Source organism: Lynx canadensis, chromosome D4, assembly GCF_007474595.2.
Source record: "Lynx canadensis isolate LIC74 chromosome D4, mLynCan4.pri.v2, whole genome shotgun sequence".
Taxonomy (NCBI): Eukaryota; Metazoa; Chordata; class Mammalia; order Carnivora; family Felidae; genus Lynx; species Lynx canadensis.
This window is the reverse complement of record NC_044315.2, coordinates 14,854,421-14,871,808: the sequence shown is the minus strand read 5'-3', so window position 1 is coordinate 14,871,808 and position 17,388 is coordinate 14,854,421. Positions and strand designations below refer to the sequence as shown.

Below are 17,388 nucleotides of genomic sequence, written 5' to 3'. Positions count from 1 at the left end.
CATTACTGGTGGGGAAACATTATTGCAGAAGGAAGGAGGCTGCTATGAAGCAAATTCCAGCCTCTGCTTAGTAACATGAGGCTGAGATCACATGAGAGTCATGCTGCTATTTCTGGAACTTAGAATATTCTTTAGGTGCCACCTTGCCTATTCCCACAACACAGAGGCAATTTTTATAGAAACTTTAAAAAAGTCAATGGTTAAATGGACGTTTTTAAAAAAAACACAATGATTTTGCAATCTGAATCTTTGGATTCATTTCACTTTGTAGAGGGATACAGAGTTCTACAGGATTTCTGAAAGCATGTGGTTTTGCTAAACACGCCTGCAGGTGCTGTAACCAGATGCGCTGGTCCATCTGCAGAAAGGCTAAGCAGATCTGCCCCTCCCAGGACATCTGATCATCCACCTGGCTCCCAGTGATTTCATATCATTTCATGGCTGTTATCTATGTTCTCTGGTAACAATTGCCCAAGGACTGCCTCAGCCAGGTTCACTTGTCATGTTTTATTGAAGGCAGTAGACTTCCAGCTTGCTAGTCATTATAGTTACTCATTAATTGGAGAAGAAACTTTGTCTCTAGGTACCCGGAGTAAGCTTTTCCCTGAAACACACATGAGATCTTCTGGTGTAGAATCCCAAACATGGGATGCTGACTCATGCTTTCCTCCTTCTCTCCCTCCCTACCTCCCTCGTGGCCTTCTTCCCTTCCTCCTTCCCTTCCTTCTTTCCTCCCCTTCTTCCTTTCCTACCTCCCTTCTTACAGTTTTGCTCTACTCATCAGCACCCACGGCTAATGGTCCCCTGATTGGGACTAAATCTGCCATTTACTAAAGAGAGAAACCTGACTATAGTGTAGCTAAAAGATAATTGGAAAGAACATCCATTCCCGTGTGCTTAGTCTCTTAGATAAAATTGTAAAGAACAAGAATAGGTAGTAGTAGTGGTAATGATAACAACAACAACAACAACAACAACAACAACAGCTGGCATATCTCGCTGGTCAATTATGCATACTGAAAACTTTGGCATCAACTCGTTTAACTACCTCTAGAACCCAATAAGGTTAAGTGTTATTAGGCCCACTGTGTGGATGGAGAACCCCAAAATTAAACATAAGCACTGGACTGAACCAAAGCTTGACTAATAATAGTAACAGCTGATATGTAATGAATGTTTGTTTCAGACATCGGTCTTGATCTCGTGTATTAATTCATATTAGTCATCGAATTCCTGCAAGAGGAGAAATACTGTACTCTCACCTTACAGAGACTTAAGCCCGTGGGTTACACAGCTAGGAAATGATGAAACCGGGGTCATGTGGGTAGTTCTGTAGGTAGTAAATGATGGAGCCAGAGTTCTAAACCAGGCAGCCTTGATTCCTAGGTGTTTGACTCTAAATCTAGATCTCTTTTAACCACAGTGCTATATTGCTCGTCAGGTAGAATCATGATCAAATTATCTTTTTAAAACTATAATGTATGGAATAATTATGCCATGTGCATGTATGTCTGAAAGAATATAGGCAATATCCATGAATCAGCCAAGGCCATGCACATTCATAAATTTGGATTGTGCCCAGAAATGACCTGTTCTTTTTTTCCTTAATCTAACTAATAAATCCTGTTTCCATAATGAATTATTCATGTATTAAAACAGAGTCCTTGGTATGTATTCAAGTGAGACCTTTTAAGCTTATGCAATATTCTGGTTGCTGAATTTTCTTGCATTTCTTTTAAATTCAGGTTAAAGTTTCACCTCTCCCTCTGGTTATTTATTATTAAGGCAAAGCAATTTGTAGTCTGTCATCATGGATAATTTCCTCTTGAACAGTTGGGTAATAAGACAGGCAGACAAATATGAGCATTTCTAAATGGGAAAAGACCAATTAAATCACCTGCTGCATGAGTACAATATACATATCATCTTGTTGGGCTAGGACAAAAAGCATAGTTTCTTTCAAATTGGTCTAGGAAATTTAAATGTGGCAAATTTGATTTGCATTATCTGGAGCCAGTAAGGGGCAAAAGGACCTCAACCTTTAGAAAAGGTTGGAACATGATTGTCTTTCCCATCTCTTTTCCAATTTCCATTTAGTTAAGTTTCAAAGACCATCGCAGATACATGCTTCCCCATCTTTGGTAGGGTACTTTCTATGGGATGGTTACTATGACCCAAGGACTTTGCTAGTACAGTCTTAGAGAGGTTTCATGCTTTTCAACTAACATAATAGCCCCAGAGTCTATGGTGTATTTATGATTATCATTATGATCATAATGCATTAAGCATCTTATAGAAGATGAAGTATATCATTAAATAAATAGCTCATTCAAAACTAAATGCATGAGAAAATGGAAAATAATTCCCCAACTAGGACAATGATCAAGAAATTCTATAACTACCCATCCTGCCATTGCCCTGGTAGAATCCACTCTGGGAACTGCTGCCAAATAAAAAGTTTATAAAATGTTCTGTAAAGTGATAAATGAGCAAGCCACATTGAGGAAACCACAAGCTTTGGACCCAGACAGACTTCACCTTGCATTTCAGCTCCTCTAGTGACTAATTCTGGTACAGTTACGTTACTGTGCACATTGCCTGCATGGAAAAGAGTATATGAAATGTCTGCGGAGTATCTGAGTGATGCTCAAAGGGCAGTGGTTGTGGCGATTGTTGATAGACTAGAAAATGAGGGTCAGTTCTTCACAGGGAGGCATAGCACCATGAAAGGTGAAGAAATCAGGGCAACCTAATCAAATCATAAATTGCATAAGGAAGAGAAAGTAATGTGCTTGACATCATCGAGCTGACGGTTCCAAATTTTCTGGAGGAAGAAGAGAGGAAGGAAAATAACTAAGAGTATAACTGAGTGGCCCTCAATCTGTCTTCCCCACAGTAACACACATGATAGATGGTGGCCATATATGTAACTCATTCTTGTGTGAAATTCTGGCAGTAAAAATAATCCCATCTGTTTCTGGCCTCCTCAAGATAGGCTACTGCAATGCAAGCGGGCATGACATTGCTATTGAGACAAGTTAGAACTGCTCTAGTGTACCTTCGAAATAAAAAATGTGCAAATGTACATATTTTAATGATCATTCTTACAAATGTGTGGGGATACATCTCAAAACTGGTCAAGATTCAACCCTATCATCTCACAGGTGAATGGGACTGAGGCCCAGAGAGATTACATGACCACCGAGGAGCAGAACAGCTAATCTGTAGCAAAGCAAGAGCAGAACCCAGAGTTCTTTCCACACAAATTGTATCAAGATCTTAATGTTCCAAATGTCTTTCTGTTCCTACATACCTCTCAGGGTAGCGTATTTCAGCTGCGCACTTGAAACCTAAGGATTCCCTGATGTCTATTCTTTTCTGACGTGTCTAAATTCCTTTTTCCACTTCCTAGAATGGTAGACATGTGAGGAATGTCTACTCTTTCATTTTATTCAACACGTATTTATTACAGTCAAATTCTAGGTCTGGCAATCCAAGAGGAAGAGAACCAAACCTCTTCTCTCATGTCTATTCGAAGAAATAAGCACAAAATGAAATGAAATGAAATGAAATGAAATGAAATGAAATGAAATGAAATGACAGTTAAAAATTAAATTTAAGGCGTGCCTGGGTGGCTCAGTCAGTTGAGCGTCTCACTTCGGCTCAGGTCATGATTTTACCGTACGTGAGTTCAAGCCCCCCATCGGGCTCTGTGCTGACAGCTCGGAGCCTGGAACCTGCTTCAGCTTCTGTGTCTCCCTCTCTCTCTGCCCCTCCCCCACTCACACTCTGTCTCTGTCTCTCTCTCTCTCTCTCTCTATCAAAAATAAACATTAAAAAAATTAAAATTAAAATACAGTATTTAAAAAAAATTTTTAACATTTATTTGTTTTTGAGAAACAGATTGAGACGAAGCATGAGCCGGGGAGGGGCAGAGAGAGGGAGACACAGAATCCGAAGTAGGCTCCGGGCTCCGAGCTGTCAGCACAGAGCCTGATGTGGGGCTCAATCCCACGAACTGTGAGATCATGACCTGAGCTGAAGTCGGAGGTTCAACCGACTGAGTCACCCAGGTGCCCCTGTTTAAGATGTATTTAAAAAGAAATCACATTCATAGTTTTTTAGAGCCTTTTTTTAAATGTTTATTTATTTTTGAGATGGAGAGAGACAGAGTGTGAGCAGGGCAAGGGCAGAGAGAGAAGGAGACACAGAATCCAAAGCAGGCTCCAAGACCTGAGCCATCAGCACAGAGCCTGATGTGGGGCTCGAACCCACAAACTGTGAAATCATGACCTGAGCCAAAGTCAGATGCTCAACCGACTGAGCCACCCAGGTGCCCCTAAAATACAGTATTTTAGATAGTAAGTGTTAAGGAAGAAAATAAAGTAATAATGTGATCATACAGGAATATGTGGGAGGAAGTGTGATTAATTAGCTGATGTGTTTTTAATTCATTGCCACTTGATAATGAGAGACAGAGGACTGAGGATAGGCACTCCTAAAACATGCCCAATCATGTCCATGAACTATCCATCAACTGTGTTATCTCCCTGTGGAGCCTCCATTTTGATTATGCAACGCCAAGTTTAACCAGCAGGAAAATCTGCTTCTCAGTCTGAAAACTCAGGGAGGAAATTCAGATCCTAGTCGAAACTCTTAGAAACCAAAACATGGCAAGATTATGCTCACCCTCATTTTAAATATGACCCTTTTTCTTTATATTCTGTATTATATTCTTTCTTATTTAAAAACATTATTTATTACATTTACAATAGTTTAAATTTTTATTGGCTTTATTCCAAGTCTAGAGCACTGTTCTAAATAGGCTTTTGATCAAGTGTATTCTCCTGACTTCTCTGTACCCTGTGAATACTGTATAAAATGAAGGCACAATAACGTAATGGTATTCACATAACAAATTCCTGGATGGTGATGTGATTAACTTATTCTACTTCAGATGTGAAAACGAGGCTTTAAGATTTCTTCAGTCTTTGTAGACATTGTTCAATTTGATTATTGTCTAAATCTCATAAGAGTATATATTTTCGATGTCATGTTCATTGCCAAAATAAAATCACTGCCTTCCCAATGATATATATGACTCAGTGTCATTGTGCACAATATTGACTTCCCTGTATAGGAGAGAACACAAGGTCAGAATGAGAATATTTTGGTCTAATATACGAAGGGAGAGTGGAGTCTCTAGGGCTGTGACTGGTGAGTACTAACAAATTTTCACAGTAAACAAAAAGAATGTTAAAAATGATAACTTTTGTTTGTTTGTTTTCTTTTTTTTAATCTTTCCAATGGTACAGAAACCGAGAAATACATCTGATAAGCTTATGAAACAACCTTCCCATCTAATGAGATCTCATGAGCACTTACTTTCAATTGCTTTGATTTTGTTTTCCCACGGGACACAAGCAGCTTTGAAGTTTTCAAAATCACGAAGAAATTTCGCCCATTTCTGAAAAGAAAGCCAAATAGAACAATAAAACCCAGCCTCTTGTTTGTCAAGATGTTTTGTCCTCCACCCCATCCCCAAATATCACAAGACAATGAACTTGGAAAGATCTCTCTGGTGCCACATAACGCTTTCTGTAAAAAGAAATAAAAACCAGTAGGATTCACTTGCTTCTCTGTTCCCCACCCACCTTCACACCAATTCAATTAAAAAAACTTTTACGGACCCCCTATTTTATAAAAAATATGCTGAGAAAGATCTGTTTATTCTTCCAGACAATAAGGGAGCAGGGACTGGGGTAGCACCTACTAAGTTGACTGGCAAATTGTATATGTTTAATTAAATACTTGTTGCATGAAGAAATTAATGAACTATGAATAAAACATCGTTCCTGCCTTGAAGGGCTTCTGGGACTATTAGAGTAAGCTGTACCTAAACAAGTAATTTCGATACAGGATGGGAAGTGTTATGACATGGGACACTTTTTATTCTGGGAGAGGTAGAGCAACTAACCAAATGGAAAGTCATGGTATCATAGGAAAGGGAGGAAGAAAAAGAATCATACATTAGCTTTTTTAAAAGCTTATTTGTTTTGAGAGAGAAAGAGAGAGAGTGCAGGGGAGAGGGAGAGAGAGAGGAAGAGAGAGAATCCCAAGCAGGCTCCACACTGTCAATGCAGAGCCCGATGTGGGGCTGGGTTCCACGAACCATGAGATCATGACGTGAGCCGAAATCAAGAGTCAGATGCTTAACCGACTGAGCCACCCAGGCCCCCCCCACATTAGTTTTATAAAAGACCTTCCTTCCATTTTACTCCACAATGTTGGGCCATCCATGTTCAAGAGGACCACAAGGAAGAAGGGGAACAGGGAAGCTAACTTTGCATATGTGCACACAACGCTGGGATAATGTGTGAGATGGACAGGTGCAATAGAGCCCAAATAACAGTATGAGACAAGTCTGAAGTTCAAAAGGTTACCCAACCTAGAAAGAGCCCAAATATCCATCTACAATAGAGTGGATGAGTAAATAGTGGTACCTTCATACAATGGAATACAACACATTGATAAAAATGAACAACTACCACAACACAGATGTGTCTCATGAATATAATATTGCGTCAAAGAAGCCAGAAACAAAAGCATACATATTATGATTCCATTCATTTAAATTATAAAGACAGACTTATTACTCCCTGATATATATCATAAATCTGTATTTCATATCTAAGGTGTGAATTTTATTCACAAAACCCCATCTTTATGGAAATGAATTTAGCTTATAAGTGGTATAACAATTATAAAGAGGGAATAATGATACCTACATACCTATTTTGCTTTGAGAATTAAATACGGTACCTTCATAGAGGGATTCGATTCAGTGCTTGGCATAAGTAAATACTAATGAAATGTTAGTTTCTCTTCTATCTTTTCCAAGGATCTATGTTTATATTACTGTATCATTTGGGGCTTTTTTCATATTCTATTCAATTTATAGTTAATGTTCCTGGTAGCTGTGTGGCCCTGAAACTTTTAGATAACAACTTGTAGAGCAACAAACTTTGACCCAGAACCCCTTAACTACCAGGGAATGGAAGTGAAAGGGGCACAATCTTTGCCATTTCAGAGTGATAAAATCACACAAGTAAGTCTTTTTGCCATAAATCACCATTTCATTTGAGAGGCCGCCATCGAGAATATACAACATCGACCAAACTGAGTTGTGAAAATGCTTACCTTAGCCATCATCATCTTAAATGCAAACCACCGCTTTCCTTTTCCTTTCCCAAGGGCTCCTTCATTTTCACTCACAAATTTTTTTGCTTCCCTGAGAAAATAAAACAAAATAAGGGGTAAGAGGGAATGGGGTATAGGTTGAGATGCATAGAATAGAGGTAGTGGACATTTCATTTTATCAGGTTTGTAGCCTTAGTTCTTCCAGACACTTAGCACATGAATTTAAGCTCTATTTCAAGCTCCGGACTCGTAATAGATGTTTAAGCTTTTTAATTCCGGCCAGGAAGAATAAGATATTTTAGTCTCACTTATTAATCAGCTGGAGTCATCAAAAAAGCAAGGAATTTATGCTAAGTGTCAAAATCGAGAACTCTAGCTCTTTTCATTTCCACCACATATAAAATTGAATCCAAAGTTGACTTCAGTTTCTGGCAGTCAGAATGTTTATTTTAAAATATTTTCTCTTCTTCTTTTTTAAGGGTTCCTTTTGTAAAATAAGGCAAAGAGTTTAGGACAAACTGACATGGAGCACAGTTACTGACCTGGTATTTAATCTCATAAAACCAATTATGAGTTGAAACAAAAATGTTATGTACAGCAAATTGGGTTGAGGGAAGAAGAGAAAGGGAAGGAGTATTTTTGGCCTCACATTCAGAAAGGGCCTCAAAGATAAACTTTAATATTATTCCCAAATAGTTATACCTTTCAGTAGTCACACTCAGGTCTCTCTGTATGTGTGTGTGTGTGTGTGTGTGTGTGTGTGTGTAGAAAAGCATCAGTTCAAGAAAATGGAGAATGTTAAATATACTATAATTTTATAAACTTGGTTGGCCAATTTTGCTATTGCTGTTTGTTTGCTATACGAAAAACTTTTAAAAAATAGAGGTGGCCCAGGTTTGTCTTGACTTTTCGGGACAGCAGAGGGCATAACCCAGGAGAACCCAAACCTGAACTATGGTTCAATAGCTGCAACATCGTCCTTCGGTTGGAAGGCCGCTGGACCGTGAGATTTTACAGAATATTATTAACACAAAAAAGCAAATTAAAAAAAAAATGAAAAGTCAGTGAAGGATTTTTTTTTGGTAAGGTGTTCCTGAGTAACAGTTCTAAACTCAAGATTTTATAATACCCAGGGATCGAAACACAACATGCACCTGCTGACTTACCCAATAACTACACAGTGATGCCTCCTGAATTGCCTGGGCATGTGAACCCACCCATATTCTGCCACAAAAACACAAGTGCAACGGAGAAGATTCACTGTAGGCATCAAAGAGAGCTCCCAAATTAGTTCCTTGATGGCAGAGATGAAATCCTGTCCTTGTGTATCTCCCACAGCACCGACCACTACTTTGACCAGAAGAGGATGCTTAATAAAACTAGACCTTCTGGAAATGGAGACGAGAGGCATAACTTGGAATAGTTACCAGATTGGGGAGAATCTGGTAATTCTATTTTCCATATTAATTAATGCTCAAATACAAGGTCATTCCCAAATGCTGGGATTGTACCCTTCTTCAGGAGTCTACTCAGAAACTATGACAGTCTCCTGGAAATGACAAGGGTTACTAGACTGGCCTTGTCAAATGGCCTGACCATTTGACATGACCTCAGAGCTATGAAGATTAATTTGATAATAGTTTCTAAAACACTCTACAGATCCTAAAATGTTTAATGCAGCCACATCACAAAGTATAAACTGAGCTCTCATGGCTGGGTTTCTACATCCACGCAATCAGAAAGTGCATCACATTTAAGCCTTAACTATGTGTTCTAGAGAAGACAGGGCAGGAGTGAGTATGGCACCTCGATGACATTTATAAAATGTTGAAGTGACCTAAACTAAACTTGACTCTGACTTGAGTTCTCAACCAGCCTCTGATTTGTCTCTGTGAGCAGGGGAGGGGCAGAGAGAGAGGGAGACACAGAATCCGAAGCAGGCTCCAGGCTCGGAGCTGCCAGCACAGAGACGGACGCAAGGCTGGAACCCAGCAGCCATGAGATCGTGACCTGGACCGTAGTCGCAGGCTTAACCAACGGAGCCACGGAGGCGCCCCTGATTCTCCTATTAATACTTGTTTCAAAACTGAAAATTTGCTCTAACATGATTGATTCATTACAGAAGAATTTAAGCATAACACAAATTTTGCGTTTGCTGACATGAGATTGTATCTGCAAGAAACTCGAGGGGAATGCAGAAAAACCGCATCCAGCTAAACTTAGCGTATTCGCGAAACGTGCACACCTCACCCGGCTACCTCACTGCGCCCCCTGCCTTATGGCCGCAGCCATTCACAGCTGGTCTTAAAGAACTTCCTCCAAACGCCACATCCCAAATTGCAAACCTGTTGAAGGCCACTTCCACGAGCAAGCTTCAGGTCTTTTGCAAAGGAAACTGCCATCATTTATTGTAGCTTTTCTGTATTTCTTAACCACTTAGCGTGTGCAAAATGTTGCTGCCGTTTTATACCTATCTTTTTTAATGTGTCACTGATGATATTCCTGAGTATTGTTCCCTTATTCCCAGGTTTCCTATCAGCCCTGTGGTTTTCATTGCCCTATTTTGCATAGTGTGGTGGATTTTAGGTACCCATACAATGTATGACAGCCGAACTGACTACAATTCAACTATTTGGTATCAAGAACTTTGAAATTCGTAAAATCAGGTCTACATAGGAATCATCACATCACTCTATTATAGTAAAACACATAAATAGAGAGTCAAAAATTCTTCCTGGTAGTAAAATCAAAATTTGTTTTTCAAATGTAAAGTGCCTACTTTATATGGGCATTTGCTACTCTAGATACTTAGTTTGGTCTATAGAGTTACATCACTTTCTAGATGAGTGGCCAATTAGAGAACATGACTGTTCTAAACAGCCATTATTCTACTTCATATTTCTGACAAGATTTTTAATTTTGTAAACTGATGATTATGTAATAGGATCATTAAACTGGCAAGGTTTAAGAGAGAGAGAGAGACAGACAGAAGTCAGGGTTATAAACAAATTAAAATCATCACAAAATTAATGGAACCCATTTCCATGGCGTGCGTAGGGGTTTTTTTTTTTGTCAGTTATTATAAGTATAATTTTCCCTGGAGCCATCTGAGCAAGGTTTTATCGTTTGCCTCCTCAATTGCCAAGTTTTTCCTGATGCTAGGCACAGTTTCATACTTCCCTCCAAAGCACTACCGTCCCCCACCCTCAACATATGTATTCTTTTTTTTTTTTTTTTAATGTTTATTTATTTTTGTGAGAGACAGAGACAGAGTGTGAGTGGGGGAGGGACAGAGAGAGAGGGAGACACAGAATCTGAAGCAGGCTCCAGGCTCTGAGTTGTCAGCACAGAGCCCGACGTGGGGCTCGAACTCACAGAGTGCAAGATCATGACCTGAGCCGAAGTCGGGTGTTCAACCGACTGAGCCACTCAGGTGCCTCTCAACATGCATATTCTGATGCTGGTTTTCAGATACCAGCCTGGACCGCACTCAACTCCATGTAATCTCGGGTATACATTTCTTCTCTTCCCTAATGCCTTACCCCCTCCTCCATTCTCCAAAAGGCCTGTCTCTAGTTTCATTCCTGAAGGATCCCTGAAGAGCCATTCTAGCTCCTTCTGCTCCCCACTGTCCACCCTTGCCAAAATAAATACTAGACTCAACACATCAGAAGTCTTGTGGGGGTGTGGGCTGATGTTAAGACAAAGCCAGGGGTAATGGAGTAGCCAGAGAATAATTTTTTTTAGCAAGTACAGATTCTTGAAATTCCTAATAGGATGCTCCTCGGATATAAGGAAAAACTCTCGCAGCTTGCTGGTCTAGAAGAAGGGACATCAGATGGGAAGACGTAGGCGACTCTGAGAGAACACCCTTTCACACTATTTTCAAGGCTAACCTTTGTAGTGAGCTGCATGACCTCGGGATGAAAAACAAACAAACAAGAAGTAGTACGGCCCAATCCCATCATCTCCAATAACAGATTTCTTACCCAGAAGACAGCATCTTTCATTGTGCTATTAGAAACAAGATACAAAAAGAAAATATCCAATATGGAGAGGAGCACTGACTGATACTTATCACACTCAAGTGCCCGTTACGGATAGCAGAATCCAAGTAAATAAAGAGCAGAGCCTTTGAAAACTGTAAAGCAAGACAACTTCTTCATGGTTTTCTTACAGGTAATCCATTTTCCTACCCATTTGTATTCATCTGGATAATTTAAAGGGATTTTTTTTTTGACACGGATAACATGAATAAGATTGTGTGGATAAACTTGGAATATCTATTGGCTTCGAACCATCCAAATGTCTGACTGAAAAATGTGTGTCATTCCCTTGAACTGCATTCAAAAAAAGCTGCCTGCCAAGACCGTAATCCGGTCCCCAGGTCTCGGAGCTCCAGCCGGCCCTGGTACAATATGCACAGGTCCATGAGCTGTAACCCCAGACCCAGGGATAAATAATTGAGTGAGATCTATTTAATGACAATGATACCTGGCCTCATCATTCATTTATCAACCCCTTGTGTTGGTAATTAGAATAATAAGGTTTCATGGGCTTTCAAGAATGCTTTCACAGTTAGTTGGAGGAAGACACTTTGGTCCAACTTACAAAATAGATAATTTACCCATAACACGTGATACAACCCTGATCGCCCAGGGGAGTCAGGACATGCAAGGTTGCCTTTGACACATTCTCATCCCAGGAAACATGTTCTCTGTTTGGGTTAGGTTAAGCTGACTTTTCTTCCCTCTTGTTTTCAGTTTGATAGTACGATTGGGCAACCAACTTCTTGCTCAAGTAAATGAAAAAAGACATTTTAAAACTAGTCTTCAAGACAACTGTAATCAAAACTTGTACTCAGGAACACTTCCCAGTAAAGGGATCCGGGGATGAGAAGCCTTTTCTTAGTAAACACAGTCGTTAAAAAAAAAAAAGACCAATGTAAATTGACTCAAAGTCAGAACTCTGACTTTTCCTAAAACAGTACTGAGTAAATTGAAGGAAAGGAGCAGAGGTTGGAAGCTATTCTAAGCACAGAGATTGGAAATAAAGACTATAGGCTACTAGACTACTAGGTAATGTAATTCCATAAGGAGACTGGCGGCATTATTTAAAATCATCCTAATCCTGGAAGCGATGATTCCGACACCTGTGTTTTGTTCTGTTTTGTTTTTTATAAAGGACACACTGGTGGAAGTGGGTGCAATGGTTTGAGGCTGAGTTGCTACAGCTATGAAGTAAGATCATAATAGCTCCGTCATGGGGCTGTCCTGTGTTTTACAGGCGATAATGCATACAACATGTTTAGCAATTGCACATGTAATGGGACCATGGCAAATCATAAGAGCTCTATAAACAGGAACTATTATTCATAGCCCTAGTACTGGTAGTGCTGACTTCGATTTTTGTGCCTGAGTCTCCAAATTACAAAGTTGACAAACGACTAGATATTTCCAGGCAAAAACCCCTCAGAAAGCCAGCCCGTTTCCCGTCACATGATGAGACGTGGGAAGAGCGGGAATAGTTCTTGCCACTAAATGAGCAAGAGAGGGACCAGCCCCGCATTTAAGACGCGACGTGAGGGCCCTGGTGTCGGGCTTCCGAAACCCCGCTTATGACTCAGCCTGAGAGGAGGCAGCAGTGAATTCCAGCCTGAGTCCTGCTCCCCCCGGGGCTGTGCTGCCTCCGAGAGCTCAGGTCAGCCGGGGAGTCTCTGCGCTCAGGGGCAAAAAGAGATCTCCCTCTCTCTCTTGAATAGGGACTATATGCCGTTCAATTCTGTGATCTGTGTCTTATCCGCGAGACCCGGGTTTGGATCCTGGCTCCGCCATAGCCTAGCTGTGTGCTCTTGGGAGAAGATTACTAGACTTTATGGATCGTTCTCACCTGTAAAATGGGATCAGCAACAGCAATGGCAGTGTCAGCTAACAAACGCTGAGCGCTTGCCGCGTACCAGGCACGACGGATGCCCATCGACTCATTTTCTCCCCCACAAAATCCAGCAAGGCGGGAACTATCTCAGAGATGAGAAACTGAGGGTCGGATTAATGGAATAAAGGTCCAAGCTTACCCAAAGAGTAAGCGTCCCAGCTTGGCTGGGATTTGAGCTCAGTGCCCCCCGCCCCACGCCGGTTTTCCCCTGATAACAGCATCATCTACCTCGTGCGACTGGCACGTGGACACATGTGAGACGACATAAGCAAAGCACTGGTTGGTACACTTCGCCATTTTTTCTAAGCATGTGTTGAGTGTGTTTGTTCTTAGCAGTGCGTTCAGTGCTTTGAAAGAAATAAAAGAAACATTGATTCTTTTCTGAAGTTCAAACTCTGAAGAAAAATGAGATACAGACCCATAAAATTGTTATATAACAGTGCTAGACAGCTTTAAGTGAAAAGGGAGAGGAAAAGGGAGGCCTGAGAACATGTTGAAGATGTAGATAAGGGAAGAATTACACTGGACATCAAAGGGCTGATAGAATTCAAGTAGGAAGAGAAAGGCATTCTAGGCATTGGTTTGCAGGAAGTTTTCTAACAAAGGAGATATTTCCACCGTGGATCACATATACAAACTCATAGTCCCATATAGACTAACAGCCTTTCACGAGGCCATTTACAGGGCTTGGTAGGCACACTGAACTGATTTTGCTCAGTTCGGGTGCACTTGAATCAAATGCATGTGACACATTCTCAATGCTGTAAACAGACGGATTTACAAGGTGTTGCCTCAGAGTGAGACAGGCATTGTGCTTTGGAAGGTTGACTAGAATGATTCTGCACCATATCTGTCTGTTCCTGTTTCTACCCTATGCTAAACATTTGTAAGTACTATGGAATATTTTTCCAAAATGTTGTGTTGTGATAATTAGGAGTGCAAAAAAGTCTTAGTTTTCTGGTAGAGCAGTGTGCTCTGCCTTTTGATCCTTCCTTGAGTGGGCAAGACATTTCAAATGACGGCAGTTCAGTGAGCTCTGAAAATAATTAAGACCACCTAGTAAACTTGACTGCTTGCCACACGGCAAACTTAGCTCTCGAGGTCTGTCCTAAGCACTTGGCAACACAACTTAGGTGAGGTCACCCACAGAGAATTCTACACTCCTCTGTGAACTAGACTTTCTACTGAGTTGACGTATCTCTTACAATTTCACTGTTCTTTTGCATAGCCTCCCTTCTAAGCTTCCCTGATCCTTCTGTCCAGGCACTGGTCAAGAACACTATAATAGGATATACATAAAATAAACAATTAATTCGTCCAGAGTCATGTGTCTTTATGTAGATATCCCAGTATGTATGTATATGTCTATATGCAAGAACATAGACATATTTATACATAGATATGCAAATTCATGCATGTATACCATAAACACATAATTAGCAACTATTTGAAATAAGTGGTTTAGAATATTTAAAAATTTCTAATTTTCAGGACTGCAGAAAGAAATTTTAGACACATTATACTGAATATATGAAACTACGCCCCTCTCTTCTTCCCGTCTAATTTGTCATCATATTCTAATACAATGTTTTCCAAACGTTTACTTTAGTATATGCATTTTAATAAGGCATTTTAATAACCACTTTTATTCTACAACAACAGGCTTACCTAAATCCCCCAAAGTAGTATTCCATTTGCCATTCTTTTGTCCTATACATAAAAACATCCTCAAAAATGCCTTGGCCACTCTCTTATTATAATCCTGATAAAGTAAAGGGTTATCTTCAAAATTCATACCTTACCCAAGATCTGGATGACACTCCCCCAAACCAAAAAAACCACATTCCTCAAATTAATGGTATTCTGTGCTTATCATCTACACATTTGCTTTCCTTTTACTGTTAATGTATTATGTCAAACACACTTAAAAGCATTTCTAGATAATTGCAAGTGGTAATTAATGCATTTCTCTTCTTAATCACCTTTCAAAGATAATATATTTATGGAGAGTCTAATAGCAAGTTGTGAAAATTAGCTGTCACCAGCAGCTGACATCCTAAAGAATGCGAGTTAGGTGAAATGGTTGGAGAGTAGGACACCCTGGCAGCCTGGGAAACCAATTCAGTTTGCTTTACCACACCTAATATATTGACTGATAACACTCTAGGGAGGTCATAGACAATGAAATGAAATTAAGAAGATAGTAACTACACTTTACCTACCTAGAAGAAAACTTTAGAACTTTCTTTTGTCTCATATTTACTTTTTGTTGTAAGTATTATTATCTGATAATGCACTCTAAAAATCCCTGTCTATTTGAAATTTGAGGTTATCTGAATTCTGGATAAGCAGATATTTCTGGAAGGTAGTGAATAATATTGACTGACAAGATGAATATTAGCATATGTTAGACCCATTTTCCAATGACCATTACCCTTCTATCAACCATCTGGGCACAATCTCAGGCTGATTTAATGAGGCTGGGAGCCTGAGATCTTGACATAGGTACAAGAGCTATAAATGCCTTTACAACTGTCCAAAAGAGATAGGACCTGTGGCCCATGGGCCATCTAAAAACCATGCCAAACCAAGGTGAAGAATAGGACATCTCCAAGTATCTCTGGTAAAATGATGCAGTATAGATAGGAAAGATGAAATAAATCAGGAAATAAACAGAGAAGAAGAAAAGAATTTTTGGTAGGCAAAAGTATATTTATCCCCAATGCTTCAGAGCTGACTTCCTTTTTCAAGTCTCAAGAAAAAAAAAGAAATATGATTTTGTCATGTGGTTCCTACCAGCATCCTTTCAGGAAGAATTTCAAAATATTATGTGAAAAGCATTATTAAAATTACCCAGTGATTTTCTAAGCATTATTAAAATTACCCATAGTGATTTTCTAAGCACTTACAATAGCACAGAAAATATTAACAGGCTAAATCTGAAAGAGAAAGAATTATAAAGAACCTTGTGCTTTTATTTAATAAAGAAAGATCACCTTTAATTCAGTGACAATGATAAGATAGTTAGGACAAGTGAACGCAAATGTGAATGATAATGGGAATGCAAACTGGTGCAGCCACTCTGGAAAACAGTATGGAAGTTCCTCAAAAAACTAAAGATAGTACTACCCTATGACCCAGCAATTGCACTACGAGGCATTTATCCACGGGATACAAGTATGCTGTTTTGAAGGGGCCCATGCACCCCCATGTTGATAGCACTATCAACAATAACCAAAGTATGGAAAGAGCCCAAATGTCCATCGATGGATGACTGAATAAAGAAGAGGTGGTATATCTCTACAATGGAGTATTACTTGGCAATCAAAAAGAATGAAATCTTGCCATTTGCAACTATGTGCATGGAACTGGAGGGTATTATGCTAAGTGAAATTAGTCAGTCAGAGAAAGACAAATATCATATGACTTTACTCATATGAGGACTTTAAGAGACAAAACAGATGAACATAAGGGAAGGGAAGCAAAAATAATATAAAAACAGGGAGGGGGACAAAACAGAAGAGACTCATAAATATGGAGAACAAACTGAGGGTTACTGGAGGGGTTGTAGAGGGGGATGGGCTAAATGGGTGAGGGGCACTAAGGAATCTACTCCTGAAATCATTGTTGCACTATATGCTAACTAAATTAAATTAGTTGGATGTAAATTAAAAAAAAAAATTAAATTAAAAAAATGTGAGTAAGTCAGAAGAGATGTCTTATCCTAATCAAGACTTGTTTATTCTTAAAAAAAAAAAATTCTCTTTAAGATGAATTTTAAAAGGAGAGAAAAGAAAAAAAGAGATAAAATCAGACTCTTAAATACAGAGAACAAACTGGTGGTTGCCAGAGGGGCAGTGGGTGGGGCATGGGTGAAATAGGTGATGGGGATTAAGAGCACAGTTAAACATGTTGAGCACTGAGAGATATACAGAAGTGTTGAATCATATTGTACACCTGAAACTAATGTAACACTGTATGTTAACTATACTTCAATAACAGAGAGAGTGAGAGAAGAGCAGAATAGGAGAAGGTAAAGGGAGAAAGATTGAAACTCTTGGTCATGCTCACAGATTTGGGAAGAAATTCTAGAATACAAAATGAAAGACATTTAGCAGGGTGTTGAAATAGAAACTAGAATAAGAGGTTATCAGTGCACTTTGGACCTTTATCTGGAGTTCTGAAGTTAAGTCCTTAATGCCTGCTTTTCTCACAGGCAGCTCTAATTCAAGCATTTCATTGTTGGTTACCAAT

General features: G+C 39.6%; 1 protein-coding gene across 1 annotated transcript in view; it reads right to left on the bottom strand.

The window, feature by feature from the left end:
* TMC1 (transmembrane channel like 1) overlaps positions 1–17,388 on the bottom strand; it is a 125,451-nt gene that overhangs the window by 84,909 nt on the left and 23,154 nt on the right. The window contains exons 5-6 of the mRNA XM_032595676.1: positions 7,201–7,291; positions 5,386–5,467 (exon numbers count right to left, since the gene is read on the bottom strand). Of these exons, the coding sequence (XP_032451567.1) occupies positions 5,386–5,467; positions 7,201–7,291 (173 nt within the window). The remainder of the gene's footprint in view (positions 1–5,385; positions 5,468–7,200; positions 7,292–17,388) is intronic.